Source organism: Oxyura jamaicensis, chromosome 1 (assembly GCF_011077185.1).
Source record: "Oxyura jamaicensis isolate SHBP4307 breed ruddy duck chromosome 1, BPBGC_Ojam_1.0, whole genome shotgun sequence".
Taxonomy (NCBI): Eukaryota; Metazoa; Chordata; class Aves; order Anseriformes; family Anatidae; genus Oxyura; species Oxyura jamaicensis.
The window spans coordinates 81,369,407-81,385,984 of NC_048893.1; the positions used below are offsets into that span (position 1 = coordinate 81,369,407).

Genomic DNA, 16,578 nt, shown 5'->3' on the forward strand with positions numbered 1-16,578 from the left:
AAACTGATTTTCCTTGGCTGTGGAGAGTGTGAGTGTTGTAAAGGTCTCCATAGTGGGACCTGTTTTTTCTGAAGGTCGGGGAGAATTGCCATGGAATGTGATGTTCACAACAGACTGAAAACGATCATGGTCATAATGCTTTTGCCCAGCTGTAACTTTACATGCTTCTTTTCTCTGCAGGCCTGGACAAGATTGAATTCCTCCAGAGCCATGAGAATCAAGAGATTTATCAGAAGGCCTTTGATCTGATTGAGCACTACTTTGGAACAGAGGATGAAGACAGCAGCATTGCCCCACAGGTGGATCTCGGCCAGCAACAGTACATCTTCCAGCAGTGTGAGGCTCCCATGGAAGGCTTCCAGCTCTGAGGTGCCCCTGTGCTGTGTGCTCCTCTACCTAGCCAATCCTGTTGTTGAGCCACAAGCCACCCGTGGAGTGATTCTCTCAATGTTTTCCATAATCCTGTTTGCGCTCATTCGCTTGCCTTGTGCACATGCTCTTACATACGTCTGGAAAACTCTTGGCTCCGTGGCAGGATGCCCCCTTCTTGGCAAGGGGTTGCCAGAATCACGCTTTTTCTCTAGATTCTGAACCTCTCCACTGTCATCTTTGTGGAGTTGAGGCACCTTTCTATACTTTGAGATATTCCCTACTCCTGTTACAGGAAAATAATTCCTCCTCCACTAGCCCCCACACTCCTGGCATCCAAGATAAGGCTGCCTTTCTCACATATTTACTGCAGTGTGTGCCTGCAGCCCAGGGAGACATTCAGACTTTGAGAACGTAGCTGAATTAAATTCCCATACTTTTTTTTTTTTTTTTTTTTTTTCCCCTGGATGCCTCTTTGGATGGCTGTGTGAGAAGTGTTAAATCTTCACATGCAATGCATCTATTTTGCTATATGTGCCCGCTGGAGTTAGTGGCATACAGAACGTTACAAATAATGGAATGAGTTCTCTGTCCCCTGCAACAACAGGCTCCAATGGACGTGGTTTCTGATTCTTAAGAATACCGAACACACCTGGTCCTTCCCCTTCTCAACAATGAGCTCTCAAGCTGGATTGCAGACCACTGTGGACATTTGTACACCTTCCCAGTCTTTCCATCTGCAAAAAAAACCACCTGTGAATTAAGTCACTCTTACCACACCCCAGAAATGACTTTCTAAATCAGCTTCTAGAATGGAGAAACTACCCCCACTTTTTCTTGCCAGCACAGTATGATCTGGCCATGCCTACCTTAAAATCCAGCCCTTCCTGACTTCATATTTCAGAGTCTGGTCCTTGATATTAGAGTTATGGTTGGAAAAAATCCTATCTGCCTCTTTACATTTTTACATAGCTTGACTTGAACGGATTTCTCTTCTGAAAAATTACACTCTGAAAACAAAATCTTAATTTGTAAAACTTAGCATAAGGAGTGTTAGATCTCCTTTGATTTTCATGAAATGAGCTTCCTTTTCAACTCACATGATAGAGTCCTCGTGGTCAAGCCCCTTATTTAACAAATAAAATGACACTACATTCAAAAGATAGTAATATTACACCCAGGTCTGCCTGCCCCTTTCATTTCATTTTTCCTTCTGCTGTTTACGGGACTTCAGGTGAATTAGCATGGAACGCGTGGTTCCTACAGGTGACATCTATAAGGCATTGCTGACTGCATGACAGCTGTTATCCACAGCTGTAGACTGTTCTTCTGCTAGCAGCATGTTCTTGGCTCCGCAAGCTGCTTGGATCACAGACATCTGATGCGAAGGCCTGCCACTCCTCACTGAGTTCAGCTGACATTGACACCAAACTCTTCACACATTGGGAGACGCCATGTGATTGAAAGTGGCAGTTCCATTTCTGTAAATGCAATGGATTTTCCAGGCTGTCTGCTCCCCCTGGCATCGGGTTATGTTCTTGCAAGCCACTTGGGACGTTTGGAACACAAAATTGTCCAGTGTAAGCATTTCAAAAATGCCACTAACATCTGCAGCGTCGTGTACCTGTGGTAAATGTTAGTGGCAGAACTGTCTGCAAGATCCTCCTTATGACTCCTCTCAGTGACAAGCCACTGCAAAAGCAAAACCAGCGCATTGGATTGAGAGTTTAAAATAAAAAGTCACTTGTCAAACTGCTGAAAGAAGCTAGGCAAAGGCCTGAACATCAGCTCTGTGCGACCATTATTTAAATACAGTCTTCAGTTCTGTCTGTGCTTCAGGATGGAGACTCTGACCTGTGTGGCCACTGCAGAAGCCACCTGCTGCCTCCCTAGCTAAGCCAGATGGCCTCCACCTTCCCTCTCCCAATTATTTTCTCTAGTGCTGCTTTGTGCTGAAGGAACATTTAGTTTACTGCACTTGATCTGTAAATGGACTTTGATTCTTTGTAATTTTAGGGGGTTAAAATTGGTGGTTAATTTAAAAACAAAAAAACCCTCAATGTTGCCTTTACATCACATATAAATAACTGTGTTTCTCTTTTCTTGAAGGGTGATAGAAGCACTGATTAGTAGCAAAATCTTGTTTTAGCTTTTGGATTTTTTTGTGCTGGATTTTTTTACGTGTAAATTTCCAATAACATGTCATTTCTATAAGATTTGTTTAAAATCATTTACCTCTTATTGGATGGTATAAAAATGCTACATATTTTGTAAACAAATCTGAGCAAAGTGTGTGTGCATATATTCTGTATATTCATATATGTATATTCTGTGTATATATACACTTGGGTGTATATATACATATATATACACACACACCCCTGTATATATATACACACAAATACGTATGTGTGTATATATATACATATCTATATTATCTATATATCTATATATATATATAAGTGTTTTCTCTTCCAGGCTAGTGAAAACAATGTGGTGCATTGGCGTTTCCCTCCCCTGCCCCCAAGAAACAAAATGACAGTTGCCTCTAAATGAGTGAATTAAAAAAAGAGTCCATTTAAGCTGAATGGTGTGCCTTCCTGTGTAAGGAGCCTAGCCAGTGTTTGTTACTTTTGCAGTGGATATGTGAATTCAGAGCAGATAAGTATAAATCTTTAAACTTGGTATGTTTGTTTGAAGTGACAGGCTTGGGTTGACACAGGTAATATTGTTGTCATATATACTTAGACTGTGTAAAGCATTTGACTGGTACTGCATAATATTTTGACTGAAAACTAAAACAATACAGAAGTCAACATGGCACACATTAAATGGATTAAAATGTGGCTAACTCATAGGTCTCAATTTAATTTTAAACGGTGCTTAATTGAGTGTATTTTCATCAGGATCTTCCAGCAACCAGTTCTTGTCCTTGCTTTACTTAGCCTTATTAATGACTTGAAAAGAAATACTACTACTAACAAGCACTGCAAATTACATGATTATGGCGGGGAGAAGACGTGAATTACAAAAGGAACAGTTTACTGATAGAGACTGGTCAGAATTACTTGGTAAACCAAGGGCAATCAGACTGTTTGCATTTTGACAGAGCCAAATGCGTGGTGTTACATTACCCATCTAATAAATAACATTCAGGCCACATGCGAAGGACTCTGTTTTGAAGGAAAAGTGCTCTGAAAAAATCAGGTTCGTTATACATTATCACTTGAATACTGCTTACCTGACATGATTCTGTGTGGCTAGTGTAATTCTCATAGGTATAAAAAGAATTTTTTTAGTAGAAATGGGGAATTATGTGAACTTTATGTTCAGCTTTGTTGAAACTTTTTTTTTACAGGAGCATTCTCAATGTTGCTATGTTCACTTAAAAAGAGGCAAGAAACTGGGAGCAACAACAACCATTAAAAGGTGTGAGGTTCCATTCAGATGAGAAACAAGGCACTTTTTACCCTCGAGAATAACTGTTAGACTGATATGAGAATAACGAGTATTATGTTCACTCTTAGAAACATTTCAACCAGTATTCTCTGCTTTCCTAAAGAGTATGTTGCTGTTCAAACAGAACTAACTCAGAGAATGCCTATAGCCTCCTCCGCTGTTTGAAATGATCTGTTCTTGTTTTGTGTACAGCTAGGAGGCAGCACTGCCTAATATGCAGAGGATATGCCAGGAAACTGTTCTATGTCTTTGGTTCTTCTCTTAGCTCTGCTATGCAGTGTTTAGTCCCAGAAGAGTGATTTCACATATTTTCCATTTTTATCCTGTAAATGGAAGCTAATGCATTTGTTTCTGTCTACTTGTGGAGATCTCATCTAGGCAACTTCCAAAAGCCTTGTGAGCTGGTAAGGTGAAAAGATTCTTGAGAACTGAGAATTTCTGAGTTACTCTTGCAGCATCACTAAGGAACTGTCAGGTTTTAACAGTGTCAAATTTTAAATTGGGCATTAGAGCGAGGAAGATGCAGGATTGTCTGGTATTTTTATCTAGCAGTCCTGTCTGCAGACCTGTAGTGTCGTTTAAATGTTATGTGTTTCTTGGGGCAGCTAATTCTTTCTGTTGGTAAAGGTCCCAGTAGAACGTGGCACACAGGGTTGTTCTCTTGGATTCAGGAAGATACAGGAGATGGTGGGGCAGAAAGTTAACAAAATTTCAGCAACTAAGCCAGGCCTGGTGTTTGGTGCTCCTGAGAATACACCACAGAGGCACACAATCATTTGCTGCCTGGAGACTTCAGCTCATTCTTATATTTGTGTTGGTTCTTTGAAGCTGGTGGTCACTGGTGATCAGAGTCCCTTCTGTTAATCTTAAGGGAAGACAGGAAGACAATGACCCAGGAAGATGTGTTCTTGACCCTGCATTTCTATAACATCAGCACTACGATTAAGAACCAAATCCCACCACCCAGTTCAGAAAGTGCTGATGCTCCTGGTGATGCACCTCTATGGCACCTCTGTGCTTTCCTGAGGATTTGCAGGGCAGCTGTCTTACCTTTGGGCAGTTTGCAGCTCTGTGCCAGCTTCCCCATGTCTTCCAGTATGTTTTCTTTTCTTCTGGGATTGGGACAACATGTCCTCAGTACTTTCACATGCCAATTTTAGCTAGCAGACATTATTATTTTTTTTTTCCAGATGCCTAAGTCAGAAAATTAACAGTATATCTGTGTACTGCTATTACAGTGTCCATAGGGCTCCTGCATGGTCTTTTGAGGCAGTGTTCATGTTGTGAGATTGATCATTGCATTGGGAAGTATCTATTGCATTTGGAAGAGGTACAGCGATAAGGCATATGGTATAGGGTCAGTAATTTTACTTCTAGAATAAATATAAATGGTGTTGCAGACTAAGCCAAAGGGGAGAAAGGAGATATTTTTCTAAGGGCTTAATATATTCCTCTTCATCACTGTTGTGTAGGCTAAAGATGTGACCTAATCAGGTGAAGTGGGGTGTTCTCCAGTGAGCTAAACTGGCTGCTTAGGCAGAAACATCAAGTTTTTAAAACACTGTCTGTGTTCAGAAGTGCTTTCTTAGAAGCCATCACACTAGGAAAGAGGTGGTTACTTTCATTGTCCCTCTCAGATTTTTCTAGTATGCTACTTGCAAAAAAAATAAATACTGCCATGGTAGTAGTGAGCTGGAGAAGGCACAAAGCCCATGCTCAGGTTTTTGAGACCGTGAAGCCTACATGGAAGCTGAAAGAAAACAAACTGGTGCAGTGATAGATAGGTTTTATGGCAGATCCAGAAATAGTGGTTGTACCAGACATGTAAGGAAAGGATATACCTCTCCTGTGAAGAAGGCCTGAGAGCTGGGGATGTTCAGCCTGGAAAAAGCTCTGGGGTACTCTGCAACTCTTTGCTTGGGCAGACAATGACAGGACAAGAAGGGGGGAATGTCTTTAAACTAAAATAGAAGAGATTTAGATTGGATGTTAGGAGGAAGTTCTTCACTCAGGGTGGTGAGGCACTGGAACAAGTTGCCCAGAGAAGCTGTGGATGCCCCATCCCTGGAGGTGTTCAAGACCAGGTTGGATGGAGCTTGGAGCAACCTGATCTAGTGTGAGCTGTCCCTGCCTGTGGCAGGGGGGTAGAACTAGGTGATCTTTGAGGTCTTTTCCAACTCGAGCCATTCTATGACCCTTATGATGTGACTACTAAATGGAGCTTCTGTCAAACTAACGGGCCAGGGTTTGACTTTTGAATAAGCGGGCATAAAGCTTATAGATATTTGAGCAAAATGTAAAACTGTTGACCATTGCTGCTGTGGGCATTGCTTTCTGAGTGGTATTTTGCATATTTTTATTTGAAATGTTTTACCAGCTGGATGAGTCCAAATAGTTTTATATACAAAAATAGATGAGGTAGTTTCTAGCCCTGTTCAAAGAATATACTCGGAAGTGCTTCTTGAAAGCAGAATACTTTCTGGTTTTAAGTTCTACCATCACCAAGCTTAAGTCAAATCACCAGTTTCTCCTCTCTGTGGTAACCTGAAATATTGCCTGAAGTTGATGTTCTCCTCCTTGGTCTCATTTAATAAATACACAAGCACAGGCACATCATCTGGTAAGACTTTTTGATTCCCACTTAGGTGCTTACTAGTGTAGTCATGAAAGATCTGTTCACATACCTGCAGTGGAATTAAGCATGTCTTGCATTCAGTATTAACTGAATGGACAGATCTGTGGGAGCTGGCTCTGCTTGCATGACAGCATACTTTTAATTATTGTCTTAGTGAGAATCTGATAATGGGTCGTAGCATCATCTGATTGTTTTAAACTTCTGTGGAGTGACTGTATGGCTTCTTTGATTGGTTATATCTGTAGTATGGGTGGTAGCCAGAAATGCAATTCATAGAAAGATGGACTGAAACTGTTGTTTATTTTCTATCTGTAAGGTAAAGACAACGTACTAGAGAGGACTGCATTAGATATCTCATTATTTCTTTCCAGTTATAAATACAAGATTTATCCTGCATTTTTGAAGGGCTTTTAATTCAGCAATATTGCTAATTTGTAGTAGTACAAGAAAAACAGTGAAAAGTTTCAGGAAAAGTAATCTGCCTCCCACTATCAGGATGTTCACAAACTACATCTGTCAAACATGCCTCTTCTGTTTTTGGAGTCCCCAGGGGCCAGTTAACATGCAGTCCTGGGAAAATACAGTTTTGAACAGTCCTGACGGTCCTAATCTACATTGCCTTCCAAATGATCTGAAAGGAAGAGGGAAAAATACTGGTCTCCAGTTGCTGTGTGCTGTTTAGCATGAACAGTACATGACTCTTCTGGGATGAAAGCCAGAAACAGGAGTTTTGGGAGTTGCTCTTTGCAGGTGTTACTGGGTCTGCTGCTTTTGAAACTCGAGGCAGGTGATCTTTATGTGGGCTAGCAACATGAAAGTACAGGTGGCATTCTAGAGGGAAAATATGCAAATAAATCCAAATAAATTTTGGAAAAAAGGAGCTTGGCAATGGAGAGAACAAATGCTTGATTAACTTTCTTAGACTCATGTGCCTCTAAGTAGCATATCTGATAGCACAGGCTGAAGTTGTTGCTCATTATTCATCGAAATACTCATCTCTGTACTCTTAACGTGAATTTCCTCTCACCTCACTAGCAAGTCCAGTGTAAAAAATGTTGGGTTGTTGTGCAATACACTGTGTCTGTGGTATCCAGGGTATTGCTCCCTTTCCTCTTAGCAAAAGAAGACAAGTAATCCTTGACTTATACAGAGGTAGCCAGAATATACTGGACCTGGAACAAGTAAGTAAGCAGACTTTCTAATAACTTCTGATCATTTTGACCATGTTAATGCAGTCGTGTAATTATTCCAGACTCAAGGACTTCCTTAATAATTGTTCTCTCTTACACAAAGAACATACAGAAAAATTTGGGCAGCCTGTAACAATACAGAATACGTATAGCACCACTCTTTTTAAAGGGACCTGTAGTAGAGAGAGTGGATGACTGGAGTTACGACTTTAAATTAATGAAGGAAATAAAATTACATGGCTTGGAGAAGAGAGTTTGGAGGAAAGGGGAAGGTACCAGGAAGAAAAACAGGTGTTTCTGTTTTTAATGATCACAAGTATTCATTCTTGAACACAAGAGTACAGAACCTACAAGAAGGATGTGACTATATCCTCCTCCCAGTGCTGAGGAGGACTTCAGGCTTTTCTTCCCTCATCCTTGGTTTCTTAATTTCTTCCTCTACGGTTTAGCAGATGTACTCTGAGTAGCTTCTTCTTTCCATTGAGCTTTCTTCTCCAAGTTAATGCTTGTAAGCGATTCATGCCTTTTTATAGCCTACAACATATGACAAAGAAAGAGCAGAAGGTGTCACCAAAAGTACCACAGAGATGAAATTTGAATCAATTGTTTTCAAATATCTGGCCTATTACAGAGAACTACCAAGGCACAGTTCTGTCAGCTTTAGTGACAGGAAGAGAGAAGGTTAAAATACAGCATCTAGAGATTAGTTTAAATTTATCACTTCTCTGGGAATAAATTAAGCCCTTCTGTTAATGGCACTAGCAGATGTATTCTGGGTTTCTGGTCAGTATTTAATATTAATCTCTGGTCATCAGAAGTCAGAGGCACTGGAAAAAGAATCAGAAATTAAATAGATTCCAGCTGCTGTGAAAACAAGGGTCCCAAAGCAGCTCTCCTCTTCCGGTGTTTGCATTCATATTATGTAAACCTAAGAGGAGAACATTCTGGGAATTGTCAGTCATTGATTTTCTTCTGCTAAGGCAAAGGAGAAACCTTTCCACTGATTTCAGTGATGGATCCTTTTCATTTTGATAGGCAAATGCTGACAAGTAGAAATGTTACTTGACACTTAAATAATTTGTAGTGCTTTATTAACTAAGACTGAGTTAATAAAGTTTCGCTAGTAACTTAGTTGTCAATAAAAAGATTGGAACGTGATACGCAGAAGAATGGATGCAGAGAAAGGCAGCATACAGTAAGGTTCTGCCTGTATAGAGGTTTTAGCAAGCTCAGGGTTTTCAGTTTCTAGTCATTCTTAAAAGAATGTAGTGGACTGTGTTTCTGTTAGCCCTGTGCTTTTTTTTTTCCCCCCCAAAGCAACATGACAATAAGCTGCAGAGACTATATTCAAGTTCATTGACGTTGAGACTAATGATGCTGAGACTTGACTTCAGTGTGCAAAAGGTGCTCATTTCTTTATAAAATTAACAGGAAGTTAATAGTTTACCTTTTTTTTTTTTTTTTTTAAAAAAAAAAAGCACAAAATTAAAGCATGACTAACCCATCCTTCACTCGGAATCTTAAACTTTACCCTTCCTCACCTCAAATCATGCAAATTAAATCACAGACCTAGTTCTGCCACAGGCTGAACTTCTTAGATGTCATGACAAATTATATATAAGTGAAGGATGCTCAGCATCTACAGGACAGGGGAGCTTTTCTATAATATAAACTTTTTTTTTTTTTTAAAAATTAGTTCCATCCACAATAGAGACTTTTCTACTACAATTAAAAGGCACAGAATTACTGCTGACCACCTCCCCGCTGTTTAAAAATATTTTGAGATTTCTCAGTCTGTGTGTGAAGAAATATGCCCATCTGCTCTTTCCATTACATTGATTCTTTAAGCATTGCAGTGTGTAGAGAGGCATTTGTAATAAATCCACACAATGAAGGATCCTATAGGCCCCAGGAGCATTTACCTGCCTACCACATTGACAGAAGAGAAGGTGCTCTTTCCTTTCAAGTTCTTGCAGCCTGTCAGCAAAACTGAGGAATTAAACCAGTACAAGATAAGATTAAGTATTACACTGAGGGGCAGGGGGGGAAAGACTATTTTTGCTTATACGGTCTTAACAGTGACATCACCCTTTTCTGACGTGGGAATTAAGCAGTGAGGGTTAGGGAACGAGAAGGACAAACTGTACAAACAATCCAAATGAGTTGATATCAAGATCCATTTGCACTCACCAGCCAGAAATCTGTGCTTACCTGCTTCCCTCTAATCACCATCGCAATGCATCCCAGTATAGTCAAGGCAATCATTACATAGCTGACCTTCACGCGCAGTGTGGTCTGTGCTGCTCTGATTGCTTCAATCCTCAAGAAATAATAAGAAAAGAACAGACTCATTACTGGAGCCCCAAATAAACCATTGGCTAGTTTGATTTCTCCTGGCATGCTACCTGTATAATCTAGGTATGCTCTCTGTGTATAATGCTAACAGTACTTGTCTCTTTCCACACACACAAAAAAAGAAAAATAAATTTAAAAAGGTTTTACAAGAATGGGGACATCTGATTCCTAGCTACTTTGGGATATACAAAATCATGGTAACAAAGGACTTTCTCAAAGCTGGGAACAAAGCCAACATTTTAAAGTATTCAACTGCTAGAGAATGAAGGGAAAGAAGGCTGCAGTATTTAAGTATGTGTTTTCACTACAGGGAGGACAGGAAAAAAGAGAGGAATGCTTTTTCTAATACCAGTTTACTAACACTACCACTTGGTAAAGTCTGTGAAGACAGCAAGTACCCTATCCGTACTAGAACTTCAGTGTATTTTAGCACTGTAAAATATGCATGTTCCCTCAATAGCAGAAGCATGGTAAAAAAACATTTTTCTGAAGGAATTAAAATATGTTGTTTAACAGTTAGAGCTTCTAGGACAGAGGAAAATACCATCACAGCTTAACAGTTTTTTCTGCCTAAGGTTCAAAATGCTTTCATTTATGGTACAATCTATTTTCCAAAGAAGGCTTCCTCTACTACAGCATTTGATAATACTATTTTTAGATTTCACATTGGCTGCTAAACATAATACTCCTAGAAAATCTGGATAGGACTTTGTAGAAGACCAGTGGTTATGACTTCCCTTCTGCTAGGTGAAACAGACTTAATCTGTTTTCCTAGGAAACTACAGAGGCACAGAGGACTGTAAGCTTTCCAACATTGGTTTTGGACAGGTAACTCCTTTAAATCTTTTCCGTATTTCAGCACGCTTATCCAGATATACCAGTAGCTGTACCACTCCGTTAGGAAACCTGTTGCCTTGTCTATGATTATCTTTTAGAACACAGAAGTCCTCCACAAAAAGAATATCAGTCATTAAAGTCTTCCACCTGTACTGAAGATCATTCTACCAAACTGCATCTCAAATACTGCAAATACGAAGTTCATATAAGGAACACCAATGCAGGATGTGCCAATGGAGTGTAACATTTCCAGATGTGTTTTCCAGTGTCTTAGTCCTATATACTTAATTCTCCTTGCAGAATTTAGAGGAGTTGATTTTCTTGTTGAGGAAGTCTAATATTCTCACTGATTAAATTTGGCATATTATAGAATTACAGGAGACTGGAAAAGCATCAACATAATGGCACAAAAATGCATCACATGAGGTAATTATATGCCAAGCCTAACATGGATAATATCAGATTTAACAAAAAACAGTGAATGTGTAATCATATCACATTTTGACCCTTATACTTGGAGGAAAAAGACACCAAGGGATCCATGATGGTTCAGCATGGTAAATCACATAGGACCTGAGAACTGAAAACATTTTGGTCTTTTGAAGAGGAATGCGGGACTGATTTGATCACCATTTCATAGTACTGATCCAAGGAAATTTCTAATCATAGAGAACACGTCCATCTAGCATCAAACTAATGATTTAGCTTCCAGGCTATTTGTTTTTGCAAATAATTTGTGATGAACAACTTTGGTTCTTGGCTGCACTTAAGCTGAAATGCACAGATTTAAAAACTATTAGCTTTTATTTTTGAGTTACCTTGCGTGTGCTAGACTATACAAGAGGAAAAAGTAGTTATCTGAATGCAATTTTCATTTAAAAATTAATTCAGTGGCTAAGATTAGTATTTATTTTGTTTAATAAATTATTTACTTTTGATGAACACAACTCGCAAGATATGGTTGTATCACATGCCCTTACAACCCAATCTTACACTGTTTAGAAAAAGAAAACAAGTGTTTGTGTTTTTATAGTTCTTAATCGTCTTTTCAACTTTGGCTGAACTACTTCCCTAAACAAAACCACTGATTCAACCTATGCACTTGCAAAAATGATCAGCTTTTATCAGAAGTTGGTTTGTCCTTTCAATAAAGCATGATTTTAGATGCACTGTCAATGCCTTCACTCAGTCTGATAACTCTGTTTTCTTAAAAACACTCATAACAAGTATTTTGTATGCAAAAGTATAGGAACTGACAGAATTTAATGTTTTAGTAATTTAAGACTGTACTTCAGATTTTAATTTCAAGAAAAATGATCGAAAACAAAATTGAATGATTTAATTTTCAACAATTTTATCCATTGTGATACATTTAGAAAAAGCTTAAGATACATGGGTGTATTTTCAGTTCCTATACTATGCATCCAAACAGAATATCTTTAGACAGGAGCTACATAATTTGCTCACCTAAGTAATAAAAGATTGACTGAATCTTTTGAATAAATATATATACAAACATTAGAAGCGTATTCTAAGAGATGACCACTATACAAACACCAGAAATGTTTTTTAAACTAATAATTGCGTTTTTTAAAAACTTTGATCTTCATTTTAGATAGGCAAAATAGAACATCCAGTTTTATTTTCTACATCTCACGCAGGACAAAGCATTGGCATTCGGATTTCACCAGCAATGGGGAAATTTTGACTATTTTATTTTTGCTAGGGAACCTTTCCACTATTTGTTAGTTTAAACCCCAAGAGTTAAGGAAGTTGGCCTCTGCCCTCCAGATGTTCATTAACAAATATTTTAAAGGCGTTTAAATTGGTTTAGGGCTACATCATGAAAATTTCATGCATTAGGTTTTGACGTACTAAGAAAAACACTATGGAAAGCTCACACCAATATTTGCAAAAGGTTTTTTTGACTGGAAGAATAAAAATTAATTGAATTGTGTTGTTTTTCTAATGAAACAACTGATAGGTGCTGGCCATCCCTTCAGAAAAATCTAAATGTGTGTATATGAAAATAGAGAGTTCCCTGGGTCACGTAATCTTATCTACAAGGTGATACAACAGTCACAGCAGCATAAGAATTTTCAGCTGTGGAAACCCATTCCTGTTAAGAAAGGTATTTATGAATTGCATTCAAGTAACATATTCCTGTGAAAATAATGCTTCTCTAACAGCTTCAAAACTGGCACTTACGAGACAGTCTCTGGTATATCCTCTGGTTTTTTGAAATGGCCTGCCCACAATAAACATTTTTTCTCCCAGTCTGTAGGCTTGTGTCCAGGCACCCTTGAAGCAGACCGACCTAAAATAAAATAAGGTAAACAAACAAAAATATCCACAAAAAAAGTCAGAAAAGTTGAATTGCCACAGCTGTAATAAACCAGTTAGGTTGAGCAATGAGGTACAATTACTGGAGTAGGTTACAGAACAAAAATTTATCATGTAGTCAGATTAATGAACTTGTAAATATGGATTAACTGAGGCCATGTTAGGAAAGTCAAATCTTGCCCAAGGCAAGCTCTAAATATTTACAGCTCTAAATTTATGGAACCTGCTCCATCATCTATTTTTCCTGAGCTACTGTGATACAGTTTTTCTACTACATTTAAATTAGTTTAAAGAAACGAAATTGCTACAGAAAAGTCAATATGCTGCACCATAGCGTAAGAGTATTTTAAGTTTTCCATTGACTGTAGGATTTTATCTTATTTGGAGATAGTAACAACCAAATGACCATAAGCAAAGATCAGATCCTTAATTTTCAATTCAGTCTTTCAACCTCCAAATACAAAATATTTAGAATAAAACAGGAAGGTTTTTCTATACATAACATTAAAATCTAGCATACAAAGTGCAAAAATAAGCATTAAAACAACAACAATGGGATGTGTTCTTCATGGATGTATGTTGCTTAATGGATTCATAAATGACCTGGGAAGTAGTGTTGGATACATAGTTTGCTGACAACACTATGTTATTAAGAAAAAGAAGGCGGCTAAGGGTGAAGATCTGCAGGACTTCAGAATCCCAACTCAGTGACATGGCCAGTGAAATCCCTCCCATTTGTGTAAGTAAGAAGCAATTCCAGTTCATATACAAAGGACAAACTCTAACCTAACCATTATTGCTGCAAAGTGAGTCCTTGGGGTTTCTCAGAGGTTTCGGGAAAAGTTCAGTAACAGAAAGGCAAAAGGCATTATTAGCAATGACTAGGAAATGAACACAGACCAACACAAAAGCTTTATTATGCCATTGTATGAAAAACATGACTCCAGCGTTTTGAAAAGCGTGCAAGATGCTGATCCCTCATCTCAAAAACAGTCCAACTAGAAGGGGCACAGAGAAAATTCTCCCAAGTGTGATCACAGGTATGGAATGGCCACCGTATAAGAAACAATGTAATAGACTGAGACCCTGCAGCCTGGAAAAGCACTAACTGAAAGTCCCTTCATCACAACAGAGGGGGCCAGAACTGCCAGATTGCAGTGACCATCTGGAGGAAAACAGCACATTCCAGGCTCAAAAACAAATACAAGCCTGTACTTATTTTCACAAAGCACAGTTCAGCTGAGGAACTCCTTCGCAGAGGCTGTGGATGCCAAAAATAGATACAGCTTCAAGATACTGGGAAAATTTACAAAAGAAAAATCCAACAAGGACCATTAAACAAAGACTCCAGCTCTGGGACAGCAGTCTAGGGAAGAAACACTGTTTTCCCTGTTTCTATATTCCTTCTTAGAGCCTTGCTATTGATCACTGTTCCTGTTAGTTCTCACAAAAATGCAAGGGCCCTCCTTCACTGGCCACTACTGGGGAGTGACACTGTTAAACAGACCTTTGGTCTTACCTAGTGCAGCTGAGTTATTGATTTTATTTTTTTAACACAGAGGTATGCAAAATGCTTCACATCTGTATGCTGCTTTTATCTAGCATCAACAGGCCAAGTAGGGAAACAGTTACAGAGGAGTCTGATTAGAGCACCAAAATTGTGCTCTAATCAGTTACAAAATGTCTCAACACCCCAGCTTTACCTGGCCAATTTCAATTTTAAATACGAACTGAGCCAATGATCCAGACTGACGTTCTCCTGCAGGGCACGTTCAAGTTTGTGAACAGCTGGAGCTGGTTCTACTATGGAAAACTGCAAAAGTATTTTAGCTAGTATCATATTCCTAAACACCGACGGTTTATACTGGGGCTGAACAGTCTGTTCTAGAGCACAGATAAGAGCCTCAGAGTGCAGGGCTGTACATCAAATACAATACTAATGACCTGCTACAAAGCAAAAGCTGTGTTATTGTCACAAGACAAAAAAACTGTCCCCTGGCTTTGTTAAAAAACAAGATATCATTGCTAATTTTAACGTTCAGTTTTTCAGTCTAAAGATTAGAATTCCCTCTCATAAAATCAGGGATATTGGTATACATGTCTGCAAAATGCCTGTTCAGATGACTGCACCCTGAGTACCTGAATGTTTCAAAGCAAGAAATGTGGTGTGATCTTTATCAGAAACTTACTTCTTGGCTGAGGTGGACTTTCCTCGAGGGGTTTGCTGCAAAGCCTTCTGTTTATCTTCAGATCTACTCCTCTAGTCAACCTCAGAATTGAGGGAATGTTTCTTTCCAGCAGTTTAACAGCCCTGTCTGGAAGAGAAAGCAGAAGAAGCAAAGGGGTTAAATCTAACCTGGAATATTAGAGAGTGAGGGCGCTGGAAGATAAGCAGGAGGTTGTGTCTCCTCCCCACCTCCAGGAGAAAATAAGAAATAAAAACAGTGGGTACAAACCCAATACTGCAGATTTAGGCTGCAGCAGAATCTAAGAAAGAAATTAAAGACAGCTCCATAAACCATCGCTGGAGCTTACCTGTTAAGCACATGTAGAAAAACCAGACGGGCAGATATTAGCCTACAAGTAATTTCTAAGACGTGCTACTATGTATCACCACTTCAAGGCACTTATCTATTCCTACGCCTCAGATACACTTCGGGCGGTGCTCTTTCAAGGACTGTACGCCAGGATTTTAACAGCCTTGTCACATCCTAGAAGTAAGTCTCAGACTCGACAGAGGGTTACCAGGACATAAGCTGGATCTTGCAGCACCGCGATAGCGCTTGGTGGTGCGTCGGGAGGCGAGGCGCCTGACATGCCAAAGCGTGCTATTTTAATTGAAAGACCTTTCAATTTATCATTTGATGAAAAATTTCTGAGGAAAATAATCAATTTTGGAGGATAAAAGGGTAGTAAAAATATATATAAAAGTTGATTTTTTTATTATTATTTAATATTCTTTATGTTGGGAAACTTCTCAAGTATAGGGAAAAAATAGTAATAATAAAAAAAGACCCCTCAAAACCAAACCATTCCCAAGGTTTTTGGAGGAGAAAATAAAAGATAAAAAGCCACGAGCCTCCCCATCCCCCCTTTTACTTCTTAATCCAGCTCGGAGGCCCCCGGGCTCCAAGCTTCGCCGCGCGCCTCAGGGCACCCACCGCGGCCGCCCGGCCCCGCCGCGCTCCCTCCCGGCCCCTCAGACTCCCCCCGCCCGACCCCCTCCCGGCTCCGGGTCCCGTCCGGGGCCGGCACTCACCGGCGCGGCCCCACATGTCGCTGCCCGCAGCCCGCGGCGCGGCGCCGGGCCCCTCAATGTCACCCCCCCCGCTCCCCGTCCCCGCCGCGGGGCTGCCGCCCGGTGCCGCCCCTGCCCCCGCTCCGCCCGCC

General features: G+C 39.7%; 2 protein-coding genes across 3 annotated transcripts in view; one reads left to right on the plus strand and one right to left on the minus strand.

Annotated features, from left to right (window-relative positions):
- Positions 1-5,495, plus strand: part of KPNA1 (karyopherin subunit alpha 1) — a 55,724-nt gene extending 50,229 nt beyond the window's left edge. The window contains exon 14 of the mRNA XM_035314335.1: positions 181-5,495. Coding sequence (XP_035170226.1) covers positions 181-368 — 188 coding nt within the window. The 3' untranslated portion in view covers positions 369-5,495. The remainder of the gene's footprint in view (positions 1-180) is intronic.
- A 1,249-nt stretch (positions 5,496-6,744) lies between these two features.
- Positions 6,745-16,529, minus strand: FAM162A (family with sequence similarity 162 member A). 2 transcript variants are annotated; one of them, XM_035314340.1, is made up of 5 exons: positions 16,448-16,529; positions 15,378-15,503; positions 13,054-13,162; positions 9,865-9,973; positions 6,745-8,187 (listed from the first exon to the last, which is right to left on the minus strand). In XM_035314340.1, exons 1-5 carry the CDS (start codon positions 16,461-16,463, stop codon positions 8,092-8,094), a joined length of 456 nt encoding a protein of 151 aa, XP_035170231.1. In that variant the 5' UTR covers positions 16,464-16,529; the 3' UTR covers positions 6,745-8,091. The 2 variants fall into 2 exon arrangements, with proteins under 2 accessions (XP_035170231.1, XP_035170240.1); XM_035314349.1 differs by lacking the exon at positions 16,448-16,529 and adding an exon at positions 15,724-15,920.
- Positions 16,530-16,578: the final 49 nt, after the last annotated feature.

Bases quoted from the DNA above. Each gene is read 5' to 3' on its own strand.
- FAM162A (XM_035314340.1), bottom strand. The intron at 13,163-15,377 runs GTAAGTTTCTGA...ATTTTATTTTAG, and splicing joins AAGTCCACCTCAGCCAAGAA to GTCGGTCTGCTTCAAGGGTG. The intron at 8,188-9,864 runs GTAAGCACAGAT...CATATGTTGTAG, and splicing joins TGGTGATTAGAGGGAAGCAG to GCTATAAAAAGGCATGAATC.